Source organism: Bidens hawaiensis, unplaced genomic scaffold, assembly GCF_021521415.1.
Source record: "Bidens hawaiensis isolate Kalapana, Puna unplaced genomic scaffold, B.hawaiensis_p1.1 tig00028471_1, whole genome shotgun sequence".
Lineage (NCBI taxonomy): Eukaryota > Viridiplantae > Streptophyta > Magnoliopsida > Asterales > Asteraceae > Bidens > Bidens hawaiensis.
The window spans coordinates 225,557-248,400 of record NW_027494648.1 but is presented as its reverse complement, the minus strand read 5'-3'; the positions used below and the strand labels follow the sequence as shown (position 1 = coordinate 248,400).

Sequence of the window (22,844 nt, the reverse complement as noted above, 5' to 3'; positions counted from 1 at the left end):
ATTCAGTTGAGGAACTAGTTTGTTCCCTTCGCTAGTTGCACAAAGAACTTGGTAATGACCCTCATATAACCACATACCATTTCAAACACTAGGCTTCAAAAGGTCGGTTGCAAGCCAGCCCTTTGCAAATCTTCGGTGGATGTTATAATTATTAGCTAATAATGTCACAAAAGTAGAACAAGTAGGTCACCAACACACCACCATCCTGAGTTAACTCAGTCACACATATTCCCCTATAAATTAAACCACAAAACCTCAACACACACAACCAAACAACCCACAACATTAACCTCGAACCATCTTCTTGAACCCAAATGGCGCAATACAAGAAAACCACAATGTTGATGATTCTAGTGATCACAATGGCAGCCATGTATCACGGTGCAAGGGCTCAATCGTCAGGTTGTACAAGTGTGTTGATTAGTATGTCACCTTGAATAAACTACATTTCGGGTAACACATCAACACCGTCGATAGCATGTTGTAGCCAACTGCTAGTGTGGTCCAGTCACAACCGCAATGCCTGTGTCAAGTTCTTAACGGCGGTGGCTCACCTTTGGGGATTAATATTAACCAGACTCAGGCTCGTGAGTTGCCTAAGGCTTGCAATGTTCAGACACCACCAACTAGTCAATGCAATGGTAATGATCTAAACATTTACTTAGGTGGTTTTATGTCCAAATTATTTTTAGATTACTTGTTAACATAGGTGATTTTTAATGGATCAAAACAAGTCAAGTTAAACCTAAACACTTGTATACACGGACTTTTATATTATTTTTGTAAATATCGTTATGTCATATAAGATAACAATAAATATATTATATTTAATAACATATGACTGTTTAATAAAATGATTTAAAAAGGTTTATGAACTAAAAACACGTCATGAACAACTTTTGACTCATTAGATATAAACATAAACCGAATCGATTCTTGAATATTAAGAAATATCCAACATATTGGTTTCTTAAAAATGATGAATCTTGAAAGAAAACTTTGAGGTCAGTTGTGACATGTTTTACCTTAAAAGTCAAAGTTTAATTTTAACTAATTATAAACAAGACCTGAAAAATGTAACATATATAAAACTTATTCATTGTTCTATGTTTTCTAATTGGGCAGCTGCTTCTCCAGCCGATTCTCCTTCAGGAACTCCACCATCTTCTTCATCGGGTCCAGGGCGCGAAACAAACACCGTGCCATTAACAGATAACGGTTCATCCGATGCAACCTCAATAAGATTCACAACCATCCCTATAATATTTTCACTACTTGTTGCCATGAACGCTATGGCGTTCTAAATTATACATTTTTCTCTCTAATTCTTACATGCTGAGAGACATGTCGACCTGCTCTATGTATGAAATTCTTTTTAGCGCTCGTATTTGTATTGTTTTGGATGAATATATTGTTTTTATGTAATTTTATGAGTTAACAAACACTGATGAATCAAGTTGAAATTAAGTTGACCTTAAGTAAGAGTAAGTTTACTTGGTCAAACCTTCTAAATTGTTGTTACAAAAATATGTTATTGAAAACATAATACATTTGAACTCCACATCTCATACATAATTAGAACATAGTAAATCGTGTTCTTTTAAAAATGTCATATCATATGTTTTGGTCTATTTTCATATTTTGTTGATTCGGTACCCAAAAAATCTTGTGGTCATACAGAATAAGTTATGTTTGTTTTAGCCTTTTAGGTTTAGTTTTACTCTAGTATATTTTTCGTTTATTTAATTAGTCTGGAGTTTGAAAGCTCTTAAATCAACTTCATATAATATGGTTAAAATTATTAATTAACACATAAATGACCAACATCAACTATAAATTAAAGGATATCTTAATAAAAAACCACCATACATTTGCCCTTGAACGTTTTGTTGCATTAGTTGTAAATCGTTTCAAGAGAGAAAATTAGGCATACAACAAACGTAGTATATTTCATTTTTGAAAACAATAACCGAATTAAGATACCCTATTAAAACGCAACATTCATCTTCCAACTTATTATTAGCTCGGGATCAAAGACCGCCACCAACCACCCAAATCTGGCTATATTCCTTGTATCATACGACATATAATTACATGATCATGAATCCAATACAAGAAGAGCAACCCAAACTCGGTTTCCTAATTTCCTCCAGTTACCTTACCGTTAATTTAATTTACGAGACTCAGTCGTATCAAGTATTAATTATATTTATTCTGTTACATATTAATAAATTCAGCATTGTAATATACTGTTTATATGTTTTGAAAAATAAAATATCACATAACTATATGACCATATATACTTTATAAGAGACTATATTAGAGCGTGTTGGGGATTGAGCTTGAAAAATGCTTATTGGCTTATTAGTTTTTTCAAAAAGTTATTTTGAAAAGTCAAGATTTGGGGCTTTTGGAAAACTGTTTTTAACCCTTTCAAAAAACTAAAATAATAAAGATTTTTGTGATTACCAAACACATTTTAATAAGCCAATAAGTATTTTTCAAACTTAACCCTAACATGCTCTATATGAAACTATATGCATCCATGATGATGATCCATATATTAACGAAATTGTGTCCACCAGCCCATGTGAGATTGGCTTGGCCCATTCGAACACCAAAATAGCCCAGGTATATTCACTTTCTTTTATCTTTTTATATTGATGCTATTTTATTTGCAAAAGTAATTCCATGATAATTTTCCTCAATTCGATTAACGAATAGTTTCGTACTAGTTCAATTTATTATTAGTTTTTTTCTTTCTTTTTCTTTTTTTAATTTTATAAGGTATTTGAAAATCATTGGTGTTACAAGTTGACTTTCTAAAAATCAACTAAAACCAATTTTATATGTTTTTCATAAACAACACAAATATGAAATCACATATAGACCAGTTTTACTAATTTCATGACCAATGCAAGTATGCAACCCCATGCGATTGGTTAGTTCAACTTGAGACATATGTTTGTCTATATATAAGGTTTAAAAATGGATTGAGCATGATAAAGTTAAAGTAGGTTGAACATCTTTGAATCAATTTAAACTCACACCGACACTTTAACTTAAATACTTAATTAACATCGAATTAATCAACTATTTCTTAACATCATATACGATGTCTCTCAGCTTATACGTGTCTAATCACTATCATTTTCCTTAAATAGTTATAAGTTCGTTCATAAATCAACTTAAAAGTTTAAACCATGCATATATAGCTATAAAGTAAAGTTGCAAGAAGCTTACCAACGAAATTTGTGGTATCTTAAGCATCTAACAGAGATGAAAAGAAAGGATAATTCACTGATTGAGTATCCACTTTTCTACTTGCATTATGTTCCTTTATCTTGTTGGTTTCGTAAGTGACACTTGAATTTATTTGCTTTTGTTTCTTTTCATGGACCGACTTTAAAAATGCAAACATATCCAAAATGTATACAAGTCCTTTTAGAACAATTGGTCCCTAAAGTGTCATTGGAACATTGAACATTCTAAGTTCATTATTCACACTTTAAAGTTTAAGCCATCTTATGATATTATTTGTGCTGTTTTTCATAATATTTAAACTATATACACCATATTATGGAAGGGAACTTTATTATTATTGTTATATAGAATAAAGTATTTCTAATATAACATCGAAGGTTTAATATGTTTACATTTAGGTTATTTGTTAATGGGCTAACATCTATAGATTATATAGCACACCACCATCTTTAATTTAACACATGTACACCGTCTAGGTGCTTCGTGATGGGGTCGTAGCTCTCCCTTTCAATACTGAGTCTACATTTTAGTGGGGCGTTTTTCACCCAAACCACTTCCCAAACAATCACTTGAGCCAGTGAAAACTTGATATATATATCACTGCCTTTTTTTATAATTGTGTTTGTTTGTTTAATTTAAGTATTATTTTAATAATGTAATTAGGGAAAGCATTACGTACTTTACTAAAGTGGTTAGTAAAGCTACACTGTGACATAGCGGCGTTTTTTACTTTTTAGTAAGAGCATTACACGTTTTCAACGATGCACTCTTGCAACATACCGATGATCATTACAAAAATAATCAAACAAATCCCACCTGATAAACATATTCTTACGTGTTAAAATTTTAAACAAAGAAACATTTAGCTCACATACACCCCCTAAAAAAGGAAAAAAAGAGTGAGCCTCAAGCATATATTAATATTTTAAAAGGTACTCTCATCTTAAATATTTATTAATACATAATAGGAATTTTATTGATAAAAAAAACCATATATATAAAAAGCTATTAATAATTAAATGTTTATGCTGATTAGTAATTACATTTAAAGTTTTAAACACATCAATCATCGTACAAACATATATTCTCTCATAAAGTCACTCCCATCCATCTTTAGCTTTACCAACACACGTTAGTGTGTGTAGTTATTGTGCTTTACCTCACACTCACTTTCTTCAAATGGAGATCATACTGTACCGGGCGGTAACCGCGGTGGTGCTAGTGGTTCTCTACAGCCGTATCACGGCTGCAACATGGTGTGTGGTCAGAAGTGAAGCCTCAAGAGAGGCATTACAGGCTGCACTTGACTATGCATGCGGTGCTGGAGCCGATTGCGTGCCCATACAACCCGACGGCCTGTGTTTTCTTCCAAACACAATTCAAGCACACGCCTCGTACGCCTTTAACAGTTATTACATGCGCCGATCCATGGCTCCGGGGTCCTGTGACTTTGCTGGCACTGCCACCATTGCCAAAACTGATCCAAGTTAGTTCACTTTTTATAGTTTCATTAATATTGTTAATGCATTCATTGTTAGGTGTGAATTTTTGACATGTATTAGATAATATAAAGGAGTTGGATTGAGTTTTGCGTTGAATCGATGAATTTATTTAGCTAAATGTGTCGTGTTCATGTCAACAGGCGGGTAATATGTTTTTTATACGACCCGTTTAACCTATTTCTATTTTATTTATTTCAATGTGTTTTATGCCACAAATACAACTGATCGGGTTATTTTTGTTAAAATTTGAAACTTAGAGAAATTGACATAAGATTTTACAAGTAAAATATAAATGTTTTGTATAAATATTTACTTTTTTAAATTGTAATTTTTAAAGTATCAGCGCGCAAAAATAATTAAAAAAATTGTGTTAAATGGATCGTGTTCAATTGTTCATAGTCAACTTGCGAGTTTTATGTAGTTTTTGGTTCATTTGTTTGACATGATTTTCTAGTTCGTGTTAAATTAAACCCGTCAATTCACGAACACAAATAGTTTAGCACCCCTCTATTTTCTTTATCGTGTTCTTGAAGAAAATCAAACATTCCTTCCTTATAGTTGGCTGATGTTTGATGTTTTGCATGCTTAAAGGTTATGGATCTTGCAATTATCCGGCTTCTCCTAGGTATGTAGCCTTTGTTATCCGTTGGTTTCAAATTTAGTAAATACATGTATATTTTTTAATTACTTAGAATAATTATAATTGATTGATTATATAAGTAAGATTATTTTGATATCTTTCTTAAGTTTATTGTGGTTATTTTAAACTGAGTTATAAGTTTATCTGTTAATAATGACTAATAAGCATTGTCTATCCATCTCATAATGGGTTCAAAAGTTCACTTGACTTATAAGTTAATTTAAAGAATCATTATGTCTCTCACTAAGTATATTAATGCAATGCCGTACATTTTACATAACTAACATAGATTCAATACATAGTACTTGCATATTATGTTTTATAGATTTATAGATTATAGATGTAACTTGAGTAAGAAAAGGAATAAAGTAATGGATATGTAACGGTCTTATTTATTAAAGCTAAAGCTAAATATATAACTTTTGTGTTAGTTCTCGTAGTTATTAACTCACCCTTACCAATTTATGAAAATTTATGTGTATATTTGATAAAGAATAGATATTAAAATAAGAGTTAATAGCCATTTTCGTCCATGTGGTTTGCTACTTTCATCATTTCAGTCCAAAGTTTGAAATTTTGTCAATTTAGTCCTTATAGTTTTAAACATTAACCAATTACGCCCCCCGTCTAACGGCATCCAACTATGCCGTTAGTTTTAGGGTTATTTTTGTCTTTCTCCGGTTTATTTTTAGTTAATGGTCAGTTTCGTCCTTGTGGTTTGATACTTTTGCTACTTCAGTCCAAAGTTTGAAATTTATCAATTTTATGTTTAATTTATTCAGTTTTTTTTTTTTTTTTTTTTTTTGCTACTTCGGTCCGTGATGGAATTCACTGGTAAAGTAGTCAGGGTAATTCCCTAAAACCGAACTATACCGAAAAAACTAAAATCGTTTCTCTGATTAATACATAATAATTAGGGTTTGAGATTAACATATCGAAGCAAACATCTGGGTCGAAATCAACACCAAGAGGTCGGATATCCCGCATTTCCATGTTTGCTCAAGCAATCGATGCACTAAATCGCATGTGTGTTCTTCAAATCGTGATATTATTCTTGAATTCGTCGAATTCAACCCTAGAATTGTAGTCGATATGAAGAATTCAAGAACAACACCACGATTTGAAGAACACACATGCGATCTAGTGTATCGATTTCTTAAGCAAACATGGAAATGCGGGATATTTGACCTCCTGATGTTGATTTCGACCAAGATGTTTGCCACGATATGTTAATCTCTAAATCGTAACTATTATGCATTAACCAAATAAATGATTTTTGTTTTATCGGTATAGTACATTTTAGGGAATTACCTTGACCATTTTACCAATGAATTCCACCATGGGGGAGAGTTTAGAAAATGTCTAGAAACTAAATACGAGGGGGTATGATTATTGTTATCGACAGAGTAAACGTAAACCTATTTTGATCGATGCTTGATGGTTTTGGGCTTGGAATATGCTCTTAAGGGCTATAGACAAAAAATAAATAAAATATAAAAAATCTGAATAAATTAAACATAAAATTGAAAATTTTCAAACTTTGGACTGAAGTAGCAAAAGTATCGAACTACAAGGACGAAACTAACAATTAACTAAAAATAAACAAGAGAAAGACAAAAATACCCCTTAAACTAATGACAAAGTTGGATGCCGTTAGACGAGATGACGTAATTGGCTAATGTTTAAAACTAAAAGGATTAAATTGACAAAATTTTAAACTTTAGACTGAAGTGACGAAAGTAACAAACCACATAGACGAAAATAGACATTAACTCTTAAAATAAAGATTAATTATCTAAGATTTACTTTTATAAAAGGGAGAGGAAAATTAATTTACAAATTACAGATAATATTTCTCGAAAGTAATGATTGCTTCATTTTCTTTTCTTTTACTTTCCCGTGAAAAACGAAAATAAAATAATTAAAGAATTGAAGTAAGGTGAGGATTCGGGTGGCGATAAATGATAGTGTTGGGCGCAAGGGCCCACATTATCTTTGACTAGTCAAATTATATTTTGTGGAATGTTCTTTTTTATGAGTTTATCTTTATGGTTAGATCGGAAACCATTATTGCCCTCTATATAAGTTTGTGTATTTCAGAAAAGAGTTTGAACCACCCACAATACAATACTTAGGTGAGTCTTATGGTAACGAAATGTTAGCCGTTTAATTGGTCTGTTTTAAATAAACCAAAACAATAAAAAATACAGACATATAACTAAAGAAAAAAGTGAAAACATATTATAATAATGATTAAATTGTCCTTTAAAATTGTTTATGGTGTATAAGGCTAGTTTATTATGCTTTTATCTAAAAACGAATTTTTACATGTGATAAGATCTTAAAACATATTTTGGTTTGATTTGACTACTTGCATTGTTGTTTATAAAGTCATAGATCCAATATATAAATTATATGCATACAAACGTTTAGCACTGTATTTATAATGTCCTTGTGTTGATAGCACGGCGGGAGGCATCATTATTCCTGGAGGAGGTGCAACCACAACAGGAGGAGGTGCAACCACGACATTTGTCAATCCGGCTTCAAATATCACACCTCCGCCACCAACCACCTCTACACCGCTATTTGCAAGTGGTGGGGGGCTAAATCCGTTTGGCATGGTACCTACATTAGCCACCCCGTCAAATGCTAGAGCTTTGTTTGAATTATCTATTTACAGATATCAGTTTTCAAGCATAATATTCTTAGTCTTAACCCTGTGGAAGTTTTTGTAGCATAATTTGTTCTACAAGTTAAAGATTTAGGATAATTTGTTCTACAAGTTAAAGATTTAGGACCATTTTGTTGTAAGTTATGCAATTACATTTTCGTCACATGTATTTTAAGGTACCTATTAATTTGTTATTATGGTGTTGATGGGTTTTATCATTCTTGCAAGTTCATTTACGATTCTATTGATTGTTTTGTAAAAGTATATTGCTATATGTTGATATGTTATTTGATTCATGATATGATTATTATATAACTTTAATACATACCTTATCATTTAATAAATAGGGATCAATGAATAAGTAAAGTGTGAATTCAATATTCATATACAATCTACATATTACAAGCTAAGAATAGGGGTTGTGATGCCAAGAAACAAAGGATGAGATATAGGTACTAAAAAGCACTTCTATACTCAGAAGAATGCATAAAACGATAATGTGTTGATAAATTACATAATTGTGTGGTGGAGGTGGTAGCGGTTATCATTGATCAGGTACTACGGGTACACACAGCAACACCACCGCCGCCACCAATATTTCCTTTCTCGGGTTCCATTTCCCGGTTGTTATACCCGCAACAAAAAGCAAAATATAGTTGTTACAAACAGCCAATACCCCCGTTTAATGCCATTTAATAGTTGATTTGTGATGATTATACATTATTTCTTTAAAATAAAAGTGCTAAACACTACATAAGTATATGAATATTTAAACTAAAGTTTGTGGTAAATAACCAAATTTTCAAAAATCTAAGCGCTAAACATGTTTACTTTAAATTACTCATGCTTTATATTGACTTGTATATTTGAAATTAGTTGTTTGATACTTAAATTAACGTCTCCAAATTGTGAATAATAAAGTTTACCTAGTTCACGTTTATAATAAAGTAGACATTTCTGTTCTCAGTTATAATAATGAAACCAACAAGTAGTTTTGACGAGCCTTTTCTTTATCCATGTCAATATAATCCTTGTATACGAACCAATGTATAGATTAAAGAAACAAAGTCAAAATTTTAAAGAAATAGTGCATTAACAAAATTTGGAGAAATAACTATTTTTATAATGAGATAAATAATTAATAGTTTTTCGGTTTGCACCACTCAGTGTTGAGAGCTGATAACGACTCAACGAGTTAAGAAGTGTGTAACATGAAGCGATGGTAAACAAAATATTGATACCCAAAGTGGTATGATTGAAATATGACCTGAAAGAAATGTGTAAAAGTAGTCCCAGAAAAATGGACGAATAAACTTTGAAAATATTTTTAAGCAGTCTAGATGGCTTAAAAATACGAGGTTACGCGCTAGTCACATGACACGAATGTTAGAACAAATTTAACAAGGCAGCTCTGCATGGCTAGAGCTCGAAATTGAAGAACGCGCTTATGATCAAGCCAACAAGCCGAGCCATAAATCGAGCCGAGCTTGGGTCGATCTTGGCTCAGTTTGTTTCAAATCAAGTTTTTTTAGCTAGTTTTATTCGAGCTTTTATACAGCGAGTCATGAGCCCGAGCTTCGAGCCACAGGCTTTTTGAACATCGCCCATCAATTAATTTCGTATAGTAAGACCAACATTAGTCATAACGCCGAAACGCCACCAACCCTCCCCTTTAATTGGTCGATCTTCACCCATTGGCCCCACTTTCTATTCCTTTAGCGTTATGTACATAAAGTTGGGTGGCTATTTGAGCCCCGAAAACGCTATGGGGCAGTGTTCTCTAACGTTTTATGTCATAACACTTCCCAAAAACTCTCCGTTTCGCTTGGTCTAACAACGGTCAAACTGCTAACCCTATAGTATTAAATATTTCGAGGCACGGGATCGATAAAACACCCTTTCATTTGTACATAGGACTGTAATCGAGTCGAGTCGAGCCAGGGCGTGCTCGAGCTCGAGCTCGGCTCGTTTTCTTTATCGAGCTGAAAAACCGAGCTCAAGCTCGGCTCGTTTAAAGCTCGAGCCAAGCTCAAACTCGTCGAGTCGGGCTCCTTTAATTTTTTATTATTGTTTTATTTTACGAAATTTGATATATAAAAGACAAAAATTATAATTTTAACACATATATTATATAAAAATCATAAACTAGAGAATTTATAACTTTACGTGTTTTATTATAAGGTTTTAGGAATCAAGTGACATAATATATGTATACTTTTTATTTATTTCTTTCTTGGTATGCTATTAATATATAAAGATATTAAAATTTAGGATTTAATATAAACGAGCTAACAAATCGAGCTGGCCTGACTGAGCTTGGCTCATCTAGAAATCAAGTCGAGTCAAGCCAAACTCATTTAGAATTAATCTATTTTCGAGAGAGCCGCGAGCCACATAGTTTTTAATCAGCCATACGTATATGATAGAATCGAATATAGGGGCAAGGGGTATTATCGTAAAATTATTCCCATGTGAAAACTTGACCTATAGTCAATACATCCATCACACTCAACGAAAGTCGCTGCTCAACCAAAACCCCAAATCCACTATTTATTCTCTTCTTTTACGTTACTCACCAAAACAAAACCCGACCCGACCCGCTTACAGCTTTTGCATCAATCTAGCTGATCTGTTGGAGTATTTAACCAATTGACCTCATTTCCTCAGTGCATTTGATCTCACTGAGAAGAACAAGATGAATATATTCAGATTAGCAGGTGACATGACGCATTTGGCCAGTGTTCTAGTGTTGCTGCTCAAAATTCACACCATCAAATCATGCGCTGGTACACTAATTAACCGTTTCATTAGTTATTATTATTAACATCATCCAGTTTGTTCAATTAGGGTTTTGAGTTCACGAGTAGTTAATTTGTCAGTGTATGTGATTGATTGTTTAGGTTGTTATATTGATTGATAAAGTTACTGATTTATGAAGAATTGAAGTGAATTTTGTTCAGTGTTTTGGTGTGTAGAAAGTAGCGGTGTGAACGAGTATCGCCAGCTTGTAAGCTACTCGAGATCGGCTTGTTAGGAAGCTTAATCGAGCCGAGCTTAAACAAGCTGAGCCTTAAAATTCACTTGTTTGATAAACGAGCCCGACCGTTAGCTTCACTTATTGAGCTCTAACCAGCTCGCGAACTTAAATGAGCCAATTATTTATATCAATTTTATTTAATATATTAATTATATATTTATATTGTGTATAAAATTATAATAAAAATAAATTAATAGTATTCACAATGTTACATATAAATAATATAATTAGAAAAAAAATACAAAACAGCTAAAGTTATATAGAAATTAACGAGCCAAGCTCGAACTCCCACACTCATAAGTTAAAATGAGCCGAGCTCGAGCTTCGTGAGGTAAAATGAGCCGAGCTCTCACTCTCGTAAGTTAAAATGAGCCAACCTTGAGCTCGAGATCTCGTAAGTTAAAAAATAAGCTGAGCTTGAGCTTGGATTGGCTTGTTTGCACCCCCAGTAGAATCTAAATAAGCGTACTAGGTTCAGCTTCTCATGCCCTAAAAACAAATGAGACATTGGTGATTTGGTTTGTCATTCAATGACTTTTGTAACATTTATAAACTTGTAGGCTGAATACTTTACTATTTACACTATGGACTATTGAGATCATAGGGCCATGCAACTGGGTTTGATCTTTTGTTACTTGTGTTACATGCAGGAGTATCATTGAAAACTCAAGAGCTCTATGCACTGGTGTTTGCTACTCGCTACTTGGATATATTTACTGATTTCATTTCAGTATACAACACTATCATGAAATTAATCTTTTTAGGTAGCTCGTTTTCTATTGTATGGTACATTAGACGTCACAGGGTCGTTCGTAGATCCTATGATAAAGATCAAGACACCTTTCGCCATTATTTCCTGGTGCTGCCTTGTTTGCTTTTGGCCTTGTTAATTCACGAGAAGTTTACTTTCAGAGAGGTATAAATACCTTGCTATTCGTACTTTACTTATTATCTTCCACATAACCTAAATAAGCCACCGTATAAACAGTGTTCTGTCCATTGATGCCGACTAGTGACTAGGGGTGTAGCCGAGCTCAAGCTTTACTCGTTTAGAGCTTTATTGTTCGGAGCTCGAGCTAGGCTCATTTGCACCCCTAATCGGGACCCTTGGTTATGCCGAGTCAATTTGTTTTTAGTTTTTATAATTTTATAATGTGTTTTATGCAGATATTGTGGACATTTTCTATATATTTGGAAGCCGTCGCGATACTTCCGCAGCTGGTCTTGCTTCAAAGAACAAGAAATATTGATAACTTGACTGGTCAATACGTTTTTCTTCTTGGGTAATACACTTCTGTAATACTTTTTAAATCTGTTTGTTGTAGTTACCAGTGGGGATTTTGACCCATAATACAGTTCGGTATCTATGGGCCGATTCCAGTTAATGGGCAAAAGTTATAGTTATCTGAAATGGATGCGATAAAGAGAATGAAGGTCACACAGAGTGTATTTTTGATGCAAAAGAGTACAAAGGTTAACTAAGATTATACTGTAACAGTACAACTTTTGCAACCACGCACACATACATGATACATATGTATAATTTTGGAGACAAGTGTCTCTCCAAATTATATATGTGTGTGGTTACAAAGGGGTATTATTGTAGTTATAATCGAACTTTTCGAATAAAAGGTTCTATATTTTTTTGTATTAATATAGATAACTATTTTTTAGTCCATTAACTATTTGGAAATTTTATACATCAATCCAAGTTGCGTTATAGGTTCAGATATCGGTGCATAGTACATTCTTTATTTGTAAGATTTAATGTTGGATATAAACTGATTTTTATTGGCATTCGGCAGAGCATACCGAGCTTTATACCTTTTGAACTGGATCTACCGTTACATGACTGAACCACATTATGTCCATTGGATCGGTATGTTCTTCATTCTATCTTTAAATTACTCAAAATTTGCCTTAAATACTCCCTTAATATTATTTTTTTTGGTGTTGTAGCGTGGATAGCAGGGGTAATTCAGACATTGCTATATGTTGATTTCTTCTATTACTACTTTGAAAGGTAAATGATACTTGTTTTGTTAATTTTGATGTGGCAATTTTGACCAGTTAACTCATAAACTGGTTGATCTGGGCTGTGATGGATCTCAAATGGGAGAAATAAAAGAAACTTATTATAAGGAAACAACTCAACAAGTCAAACGTGTTGAATGGGTTGAAAGTCACAGAAGTCTATTTTTAATTCATACTATATCTTAATATTTTTATATGATAAGATATAGTTTTTTATTGTAATAAATTTGTACCATTCATTAGGGCTGCCAAACTGGTTGTGCTTGTGGGTTGAACCCAACACAAACCTGAAATTGTGTCAGCCGCATGAACTTGAACACACAACCTGTGTATTCGTGGATTGACACAAACGTGGCCCGTTAACTCTAGACAAGTGGTATTTTTTATTTTATTTTATTTTTTTGCATACTAATACTTTGGATTTACATACTTCTTTTCTTTCTCATAGCAATTGTGTTTAAGTTATGCAAATTTATTTTGAAATTTTAAATTTTGCCATACAAAATACACAATTTTAAAAATTATATAAAAATGGGTTAACAGGTCAATCCACGTACATATTTGGCTTAAACCTGTTTAACAAACCCAAACCCGCAAATTTCATATTATGTTCGCTCACGTGTTAGTACTTCGACTCTAAATTCTACCTCTTTACCTTGACTTGCACGAAAAGTAGCCCGTCCATTTTTATACGTCTGGCTGTCGTAATACCCATTTGATGTGACTGTCGATGATATTTTATGTGATGTTGACCAGTCGTTGACTTTTTTTATGAATGCAGCTGGAAGAACAATGCAAGGCTCCAGTTACCTGCTTAAACCTTGTTTTTTTTTTTTTGAAATGATACTGCCGGGTGAGAGGGTTCATGTATGCTGCTTATAGGGTCGTATGAAGATTTCGGCTCTTTTAGTTTTGTTATTAATGTCCGTTTGGTTGTTATATACAGTTTTCGCTTTATGCGGACCGAAAATATCATATATTGAACATATATAATGTAAAAGCATTCTATTAACTAGAGGTTATTGGTTAAACTTTATGGTTAGATGGGATTAAATGGATTAAAGATGGAAGTTTTTAGGGTGTCTTCTTTAATGTTACTAAATTTAAGATATCTTTTAATGGGCAATGATTAGTTTTTAACAGTCTTATGACCGTTGGACGTTGGGAAGGCTTCGAGGAGTACTCACCCGAGGCATATTTTTTCCGGTACCAAGGGGATAGGGTACCATTCCCCTCGGTCACAGCTGCCTCATGTGCTCTGTGCACGCTAAAGGGGTGTCCTAAAATACTCATCACATTTTTCACTTATTGCTTGAAAGACCAAAATGATGGAAAAGTATAAATTATTTCCTGATAACTGAAAATTTTAAATTTAAACCCAATCGAAGATGTTTAAGCACAAATCTTAGGTTATCAACTGACTATAGCCACAAAACCGCTAACCGAATCGTAGTATAACCAAAACAGGAGGCTTCGGTTTTGGTTCAGTTTGGGTCCAAAATCTGACCCATACACACCTCTAGCATAATATAGGTGTTAGCGACCGTTATTAATAACATTATACATCCTTGGTGGTACAACGTATCTTGATTGTGTTGCATGTTTTCCTAAGAGAGGAAAACAAATAGATAGAAAGTTGTGTGTTGTACCTGCCTATACTGATCAAGTATGAAATGCAGTAAAGTGATTATATTCATCTTTTTCTGCTACTTATTTTATCTATTGGTAAAACATGTAGCACAATCGAGCAGTGGACTATTGTATTATATTGTTAACATCAGTCGCTGGTCTATTAAGGTTCAAACAACATGTACACGCTTCTTCTTCACCTACCAAATTTAGATAATAAGTGAATACTATACATCAATACAACATTTCTAGGGCAAAACCTTAGAAATGCATGTTGGTTGGATGATTACATGTGTATAGCAAAACATGTGGCTTGTATTTTTGTCTCGCCATTCTTGCTATTTTTATATGGTACGTTGAGAATATCTACATACGAACAACATGCGATTGGTAAGTCACCCGTAAGGGTCGTGGGATACTACTATCCTAAGATGACTCTAATAACACAAAATTGGGCATGCCTTTTGTAATTCTAGTCATGAATGTGCGTTCGAATGTATTGCGTGCCCACCTTTAACTAACACATATCACACCCTTTGAAATGGCCAAAATATGAAGCTGATCTTTCAGTAGTATAGTGCATCCAATAGAATATTAAAGTTCTACAGCCACACACCAATAAAAACTATCCGATAGTCATCAACATTTCCAAAGCATCCCTTAACAAGACAGTAGTTCGTAAAAATTCACCATCACTCAAATGAGTATCTGACCTTGACACTACAAACCAACCATAAGCAACTATTAGACCGTCCGCAGTGGCAAGTTATCCAGACGTTTTGACCCGCGGCGGCGTTTTGGATGGCATTGTGGGGTGCAATATTTTGTATGTAACGTTGGTGATGACTCGACTCACATTTTGAGGGTTTTGTGAGAGAGGGGGAGGAGAGAGATGCGTTTTGGATATTTTCCCACTACACCCATTTTTTGTAAAATGTTCAAAAGCTAACCAGGCGCCACGTAACGCAAAATGCCCGGATGTCCCTAGTTTTGACTATGCATGGTCTTACTTTTGTGATCATGAAACAAATATGTTATTATTCTAGTTAATCGATCACCACTCCCACTAACCATGCATCTCATTATATTACTTTTAAGGACTTTATTTTGTCGATCCTCAAAAAAATTAAATTTTCAACATTAAATTGGAAAAAAGAGTTCTCATACTCCAATAATTGTTTCCATATCAAATAATGAGACTCGAATAATACATGAATATAAAACCCATATTTGAATTATCTTTTGTCTTCCAATTTGTACATGTGACTATAAACTAAATAAAGTTCATTTATCTCATGACTATATGACTATATATGTAACTGTACAATAATTTCCAAACTTCATAATTACGGTACCCTGGTGACTTTCTTTAGTGAAGATCGCCGGTCTGAGTCTTATTCGTGACAAAAATATTGTACGTGAGCCAATGGTTTAATAGTGGGCATTCTGATGGTAGGTTTCCCCTAGAACTTGTGATGGACTGTGTCAACAACGATGACTACGATCGCAGGACGTGGATGACCTTTTGCCAATAAATGCACCTGGGTGGTCGGATCGTGTCACTAGGAATAATCCAATCACATCTAACCATGGACGAGCAAATGGTCTCGAGTATTAATACTGAAACACTATTTTCGGTATCGATACCAAGTTTAAAAAAAAATCAGGATGTTATTTACCAAATGTGGGATGGCAATGAAACCCGAAACCCGACATAAATGGGACGGGTACTACCCGACCCGTTATGGTTTGGGAATAATTTTGAAATTTTTCGCGGGTTTGGGACGGGTTTGGGATTTCTAATATACCCGATTACCCGACCCGATTACGCAATAACATAGACCCATTTACCCGATGTTCCCTATATAGCTTATTATATTATACATATACTATATTCCAAATATCTTATTTGTCAAAACTTGTTTGTGTCAATTATTGGAGATATTTAACCTTTATGGCAACCATCTTTGTAATCGATTAGTTATATTTTGTCAAAACCCCGGTAGAAACCCTACGGGTTTTGAGCCGGGTATACTCGGCGAGTATTTTGTCAAAACCCGATAGAAAACCCGAAACCCGACGGGCAATTACCCGATTAAAACCCGACGGGTTTGGGATGGACTTTTATAACCGGGTATGAGTTTGGGAATACCTAAACCCAACCCAAACCCGATCAATTGCCATCCCTAACCAAATGTTTGCCTATTATACCCGTACTGAAGCAAGCATTTTTAGTATTGCTATCGACACCAAGATTTTGACAAATTCAGAATTTTAATTCGAGATCAGTACCTGTCGGTTAACTCACAAATTAAACACTCTCACGTGACCGTGGAAACCAAAGCACAAAAACAATCATGCCAGAACACGACGTAACCACGTGACTGGCTTCCACGAGGAAGACGATCCCACTAACCCCCAATTCTCACATCTGTCAAACAAACACACCTCCACTGTGTGTAACTGTAACCGTAACCAAACCCTAACAAGCCACACCAAATCGATCAATCGAACCAACAATATGGTGAACAAACGAGTTCCAGAGTGGCTCAACAGCTCGATGTGGTCGTCTCCGTCCACCACAACTCCTCCACCTCTCAAACCTCAATCGTCATCTCAATCTCCGTCGAACGACGATCGCACCGGTACTAATCACACTTCCGTGAGTAGTGCTTCTAATTCTAATGCGTCTGTGAAAGAACCGCGTGAATCGCCTCCGTCTCCTGGTGTAATTAGAACGAAACCGCCGGCTGGACCGGTTTCCAGACCGGAGGTTAGAGATCCGGTGGTGAGCAGTGGTAGTAGTGATAATGAGATTAGTCCGCGCGAAGATGCGTCTCGTCAGGCGCAGCTGTTACAGGAGGTTAGAAATTGTTTATATATGCAGTTATTATTATTATTTGATGTAATTGCAGTTAGGTTAGGTTTATTTTGTTGTTGTTGTTGAGGGTGAATAATTGACTGAACATTAGTTGGGTGTTATATATATGCAGTAATAATTGAAATGTCGGTTTTGTATTGTTGTTTGATGCAGTTGCGGTTATGTTAGGTTTAGTTTGTTTTGTTGTCGTTGAGATTGAATAGTTAAGAGAACATTAATTGTGTGTTATTGTAATTTAAGTGTGACTGTGTTGAAATTATGAAGGAATAAGAGAATTCAGGAGGTATCGAAATTGTTTACATACGCAGTTATAATCAAAACGACGGTTCTATATTATTATTTGATGCAGTTGCAGTTATTTTTGGTTTTTTCTGTTTACTTCTTGTTGTGATTGAATAATGAAGAGACATCTGTTGTGTGATATGGTAATTTAAGTGTGATTGTGTTAAAACTTAAAATTATGGAGCGAGAGAATTCGGGAGGTTAGAAATTGTTTACATATGCAATTATAGTTAAAATCTCCGTTCTATGTTATTATTTGATGAATTGAAGTTATGTTAGTTTTATTTTGCTTTGTTAATGCTGAGATTGAATAATTGAGAGTACATTAATTGTGTGTTATTGTAATTTGAGTGTGATTGTGTTGGAATTATGAAGGAATAAGAGAATTTAGTGATGGTAACGCGCGAATCTATTGAATAAGCTGTTAATTTAGTTTGGTTGTTGAGATTGAATAATTGACAGCCATTAGTTGGTTGTTATTGTAATTTAAATGTGATTGTGTTGTAGTTACGAAGGAACAAGAGATTAGTAATGGTAACATACAAATCTGTTGAATTAGCAGCTAATTTAGCTGATTTGTTTACTTCTGTAATGTAGCTTTCAAGGAAAACTATAAATACGGGAGAGCTGCAAAGGCTTGTTTCACTTGGTATTCCAGATGGTGGTGGTATTCGTTCTACTGTGTGGAAGGTTCGACTCAACTTATATCTTTGTTATGTTGATGAAATGAGCTTCAGTTTCATTTAACTTTATTGAAACGATAATTTCTGTTGAAGATCTTATTAAAAAAGGAGAATTTTGGATGTCATGAAAGCGATTGTCTGTAGATGTTGTGCTTCACAGAATTTTTAACATTTTCCATTTATTGTTGCGTGTTGTTTAAATTGTAACATGTTCACGTATACAGCTGTTGTTAGGATATCTCCCCAGAGACAAGGCGCTTTGGCCATCAGAATTGGCCAAGAAAAGGTCTCAGTACAAGAATTTTAAAGAGGATATATTGAAGAATCCAGTAAGTGTCAGTTAAAAGACTTTATTTCATGATTGTTTTGTGTTATATATGAGCAATAAGTACATAACTAAATATAGGGATTAGTCATTGACCATTGAATTTGTATTTGCTTTTCAAAGTTTTATTTGTTTGCTTCAAATTCGGGATTATTAATATCTGTGGCTAGCCAGTCAGAAATCACTAGGAAAATGGAAGAGTCTACATCTTCTCAAAATGGTGAAGACAAGGGTTTACTCCCAAGGTCAGAGATACCTGAGGGGGAGCATCCTCTGAGTCTAGGGGAAACAAGTGTCTGGAATCAATTCTTTCAGGTATGAGCTTCAGCAATATGTGTTTTATGCAGTTATTGTTATTTCTAATTCTTGTGTAAAAGCATCTGCAATTCTTTATATGCCAGTAAATCAGTGATTTTGCACATTTTAAATGTTAAGTGTTAAACTTGATATGTTATGCTGTTCGCTGATGTAATGCTCATTACCTCTAATGGTATGAGAACATTGCAAAGGATCTAAATGCTTTTGCATAGAGATTATATGTTAATATTCTGCATTTTTCTGCCTGCTGCTATGTTGCATGTAGGGAACTGTCCTTAGGCTTACTCCACCAAAGATATATATATCTATAGATTATAATTACTTGTTCAGAAAGCATTTAAACATTATGCTTCTTATTAACGGTAATGAGAGCTACGTTTTTTTTGTTCAAATATGACATTATAGAATTTATGACAATATTCTGATATTTAAGCTTATAATTAAGCTTCTTTACTTGAATGATATTGAGTAAATATAATCTAAATTTATCAGGCAGATATGAGTGTCAATTATGATTTCCACACTTAATTATAATCTAAATTTATTAGGAAGTTGATTTAGAAGGTTTTATGCATTTATATATTGTAATACACATGAGGTGACTTGCGATTTGTTCAGCCTATATTCTTTTAAGCTAGTTTTTTAAGTTTTATTTGACATGTTAAGATAAAAGCATAATCTAAACCAGCCCATTACAAGTAACTGGGTCAACACGGTTATATCTAATCATCCGACTGATGAATTCACTTGTGTTAAATGTTAATTGTAGGATACCGAGATCATTGAACAGATAGACCGTGATGTGAAGCGTACACACCCAGACATGCATTTTTTCTCTGGTGACTCGGCTGCTGCACAAGCTAATCAGGTAACCTATCGAATCTTTCACATTTTTGTGTTGTGTTTATCTCAAACGGGTTAAATGAAAGAGAACCATGTTAAACAGTTGAAAGTAGCCTGAAGTCTATTTTCTAGGTTTGTGAACAAACGGAATGTTCAGTGAACAGTTTGTGAACCGTTTGGCGGAAAGTTCATTTATGTTCGTCTATTTAATAAATGAAAGAGCATAAACAACAAATTTTGTTCATATAGTTGAACGAAGGAACATGGACACATGTCTTGTTTCTTTATTTGTGTTTGGGAGTGTTCATCTATTTAAGTTTGTTGAAGTTCATTCATCTACATTCATATATGTTCGTTAGTTTATGCTTGTCCATGCACGTTCGTTAATATACTTGTTTAAACTTTTTTGGCCCACTATAACTTAGTTTAGTTTTAATAATTTTTATGCGGTGATGCCCAATACATTGTTCTACACACTACTTTAACTGGTTTTAGCTCAGTCATGTTTGTTCATCTATGTTCATTTATGTTCGTACGTGAACCGTTCATTGATACTGTTAACGAACGAACATAAACGAACACGAACATGTTCATTTCATTAACGAACCAACATGAAAAAGAAAACCTGTTCGTGTTTGATCGGCTATTCAGTTAAAGTTGAACAAATACGAACATGCTATGTTTGTGTCCATTTGGATCATCTACAAGGCTACTACTATATTCATCACATACAACCTTGCACCTATTGTTTTATTCGAAGGTTGAGATTGATATCGTAATAATAATATTTTTACAGTAATAATGAACGCATTACTTAATAAAATATTAAAAACCGACAACCGACCCAGAAATTTCTTGACCCATATATTGTCCCGTACTTTCAGGAAGCTTTGAAAAATATTCTGATTATATATGCAAAGCTGAACCCGGGTATAAGATATGTTCAAGGAATGAATGAAATCTTGGCTCCTTTATTCTATGTTTTCAAGAATGACCCCAACGAGGACTTTGTGGTAAGTATACTGTATGCGCGTGTATTTTCCGTTCCATTTTTAAAAGTTCACCTTTATTTCTAAATATAAAACTTATGCAGGCAAATGCTGAAGCAGACACTTTCTTTTGTTTTGTGGAATTATTAAGCGGTTGTAGAGATAATTTCTGTAAGCAACTTGATAATAGTGTCGTTGGCATTCGTTCAACCATTACAAAGATGTCACAGCTCTTGAAACATCATGATGAAGAGCTATGGCGACATCTCGAACTCACAACTAAAGTAAGTAACTTTCATAATTCTCGGTTATTTGAAACTAGGGTGTAAGCGAGCTCGAGCCCAGATATATTATTTATTAATTATATATATATATGCGCACATATATATATTATGTATACTTAATTACATATAATTGTACTTTTTGTACGTATCATAATGTATATTATTTATTTATTTTGTAATGACAGGTGAATCCACAGTTCTATGCATTTAGATGGATCACACTTCTGTTGACCCAAGAATTCAATTTTGCTGACATTCTTCACATATGGGACACACTCTTAAGTGACCCAGAAGGTCCTCAGGTTAGTAATGCACTGTTTTTGGCCCACTTGTGTAAAACTGGCTTACATTTATTGATGATGGGCCAAGTGAATTAAATAAATTAAATATGTTTCTTGTTGGAGACATGTTCTGATGGTTTGATGTAATAATCTCCTATTAAAAATGGGATTTAATATAGTATCGCATATATGTGAAATTCAAAATGATTGACACGAAAAAGTTTGTTGGTCAGCCCAGCTGTTTTTACCTGCCTAAAAATATTACCCATCTTGGGAACACATATTTAGTGGTGTTAAATGGGCCGTGCTCACAGGTTGATAGGTGGGACCGCATGAACCCAAGAATCGTGTCAGACACATGAACTCGATCACGACATGTATATTCTTTGGTTGACATGAACACGGAACGGTTAACATGGTTTCTTGTTTTGGTTATTTGCATTTTAATATCACAAATTTGCAACTAAAGATACAAATGTAATACAAAAGAGTTACATTTAAATTTTAAATAGTAAAACATAATTCTCATGTCTCTTTCATCTTCTAAATTTTGGGATAGGATACCCAATTAGTTTTAAGTTTTGGCATAAAACATATTTAATTTATGAGAAACGATTCAGCCGGGTTGGACCTGAAAGTAACCTGAAGGTGTGAAGATTTATAAATGTGGAAAATTGCAGGAAACGTTGCTACGGGTATGCTGTGCAATGCTGATTATCGTTCGGAGACGTTTACTGGCAGGGGATTTCACTGCTAATCTAAAGTTGCTCCAAAGTTATCCGTCAACAAATATCAGTCATTTGCTTTATGTTGCCAACAAACTACGTTCTTGATTATATTATTGCATAATCCATGTTCTGTACATCTGTTAATAAGTATTAGCAGAGGAATTTTCGTATTTTATCACACGATTAATCTGGGACAAAGTTGGGTTGTTTTTTTTTTATTTGTCAGTTGACTTGAGCTGTAAGTTTGTTATATTAAGCGGTACATGTCATGTGTTTGATTTTGATACTTTGTATTGTATTTGTATGCATATCCTAATCCATTTTGACAAATTATTTTACTACAACTTCTGATCGTGTTGGAATTTATTGATTGAGCAACAAAAACACTTGCAATAATCACGGAGTCTCATTTAATATTATTAAGAACGAAAACCACATCAAACACAATCA

At 33.9% G+C, this 22,844-nt stretch overlaps 3 protein-coding genes and 1 pseudogene across 4 annotated transcripts; all 4 read left to right on the top strand.

Annotated features, from left to right (window-relative positions):
* Nucleotides 1-276: 276 nt before the first annotated feature.
* On the top strand, nucleotides 277-1,306 carry LOC143577146 (non-specific lipid transfer protein GPI-anchored 26-like; annotated as a pseudogene). The gene is made up of 2 exons (XR_013143067.1): nucleotides 277-641; nucleotides 1,126-1,306. The product of XR_013143067.1 is annotated as a non-specific lipid transfer protein GPI-anchored 26-like (transcript).
* Nucleotides 1,307-4,353: 3,047 nt separating this feature from the next.
* LOC143577145 (uncharacterized) lies at nucleotides 4,354-8,176 on the top strand. The gene is made up of 3 exons (XM_077061068.1): nucleotides 4,354-4,750; nucleotides 5,358-5,391; nucleotides 7,871-8,176. The coding sequence occupies exons 1-3, from the start codon at nucleotides 4,444-4,446 to the stop codon at nucleotides 8,142-8,144; spliced, it is 615 nt and encodes a 204-aa protein (XP_076917183.1). The 5' UTR covers nucleotides 4,354-4,443; the 3' UTR covers nucleotides 8,145-8,176.
* Nucleotides 8,177-10,673: 2,497 nt separating this feature from the next.
* LOC143577144 (ER lumen protein-retaining receptor-like) lies at nucleotides 10,674-14,182 on the top strand. Its single transcript, XM_077061067.1, has 6 exons — nucleotides 10,674-10,866; nucleotides 11,768-12,033; nucleotides 12,285-12,400; nucleotides 12,923-12,996; nucleotides 13,077-13,140; nucleotides 13,933-14,182. The coding sequence occupies exons 1-6, from the start codon at nucleotides 10,776-10,778 to the stop codon at nucleotides 13,967-13,969; spliced, it is 648 nt and encodes a 215-aa protein (XP_076917182.1). The 5' UTR covers nucleotides 10,674-10,775; the 3' UTR covers nucleotides 13,970-14,182.
* A 3,082-nt stretch (nucleotides 14,183-17,264) lies between these two features.
* Nucleotides 17,265-22,592, top strand: LOC143577142 (uncharacterized). The gene is made up of 9 exons (XM_077061065.1): nucleotides 17,265-17,643; nucleotides 18,541-18,633; nucleotides 18,851-18,955; nucleotides 19,126-19,266; nucleotides 20,039-20,137; nucleotides 20,997-21,125; nucleotides 21,206-21,385; nucleotides 21,571-21,687; nucleotides 22,347-22,592. Exons 1-9 carry the CDS (start codon nucleotides 17,302-17,304, stop codon nucleotides 22,497-22,499), a joined length of 1,359 nt encoding a protein of 452 aa, XP_076917180.1. The 5' UTR covers nucleotides 17,265-17,301; the 3' UTR covers nucleotides 22,500-22,592.
* Nucleotides 22,593-22,844: the final 252 nt, after the last annotated feature.

Excerpts from the sequence above, each read along its gene's own strand:
- LOC143577145 (XM_077061068.1), top strand. The coding sequence starts at position 4,444 with ATGGAGATCATACTGTACCGGGCGGTAACCGCGGTGGTGCTAGTGGTT. Across the intron at positions 4,751-5,357 it reads CATTGCCAAAACTGATCCAA|GTTATGGATCTTGCAATTAT; the intron begins GTTAGTTCACTT and ends GCATGCTTAAAG. Across the intron at positions 5,392-7,870 it reads AATTATCCGGCTTCTCCTAG|CACGGCGGGAGGCATCATTA; the intron begins GTATGTAGCCTT and ends TTGTGTTGATAG.
- LOC143577144 (XM_077061067.1), top strand. The coding sequence starts at position 10,776 with ATGAATATATTCAGATTAGCAGGTGACATGACGCATTTGGCCAGTGTT. Across the intron at positions 12,401-12,922 it reads CAATACGTTTTTCTTCTTGG|AGCATACCGAGCTTTATACC; the intron begins GTAATACACTTC and ends GGCATTCGGCAG. Across the intron at positions 13,141-13,932 it reads TTCTATTACTACTTTGAAAG|CTGGAAGAACAATGCAAGGC; the intron begins GTAAATGATACT and ends TTATGAATGCAG.
- LOC143577142 (XM_077061065.1), top strand. The coding sequence starts at position 17,302 with ATGGTGAACAAACGAGTTCCAGAGTGGCTCAACAGCTCGATGTGGTCG. Across the intron at positions 17,644-18,540 it reads AGGCGCAGCTGTTACAGGAG|CTTTCAAGGAAAACTATAAA; the intron begins GTTAGAAATTGT and ends TCTGTAATGTAG. Across the intron at positions 21,688-22,346 it reads GTGACCCAGAAGGTCCTCAG|GAAACGTTGCTACGGGTATG; the intron begins GTTAGTAATGCA and ends GGAAAATTGCAG.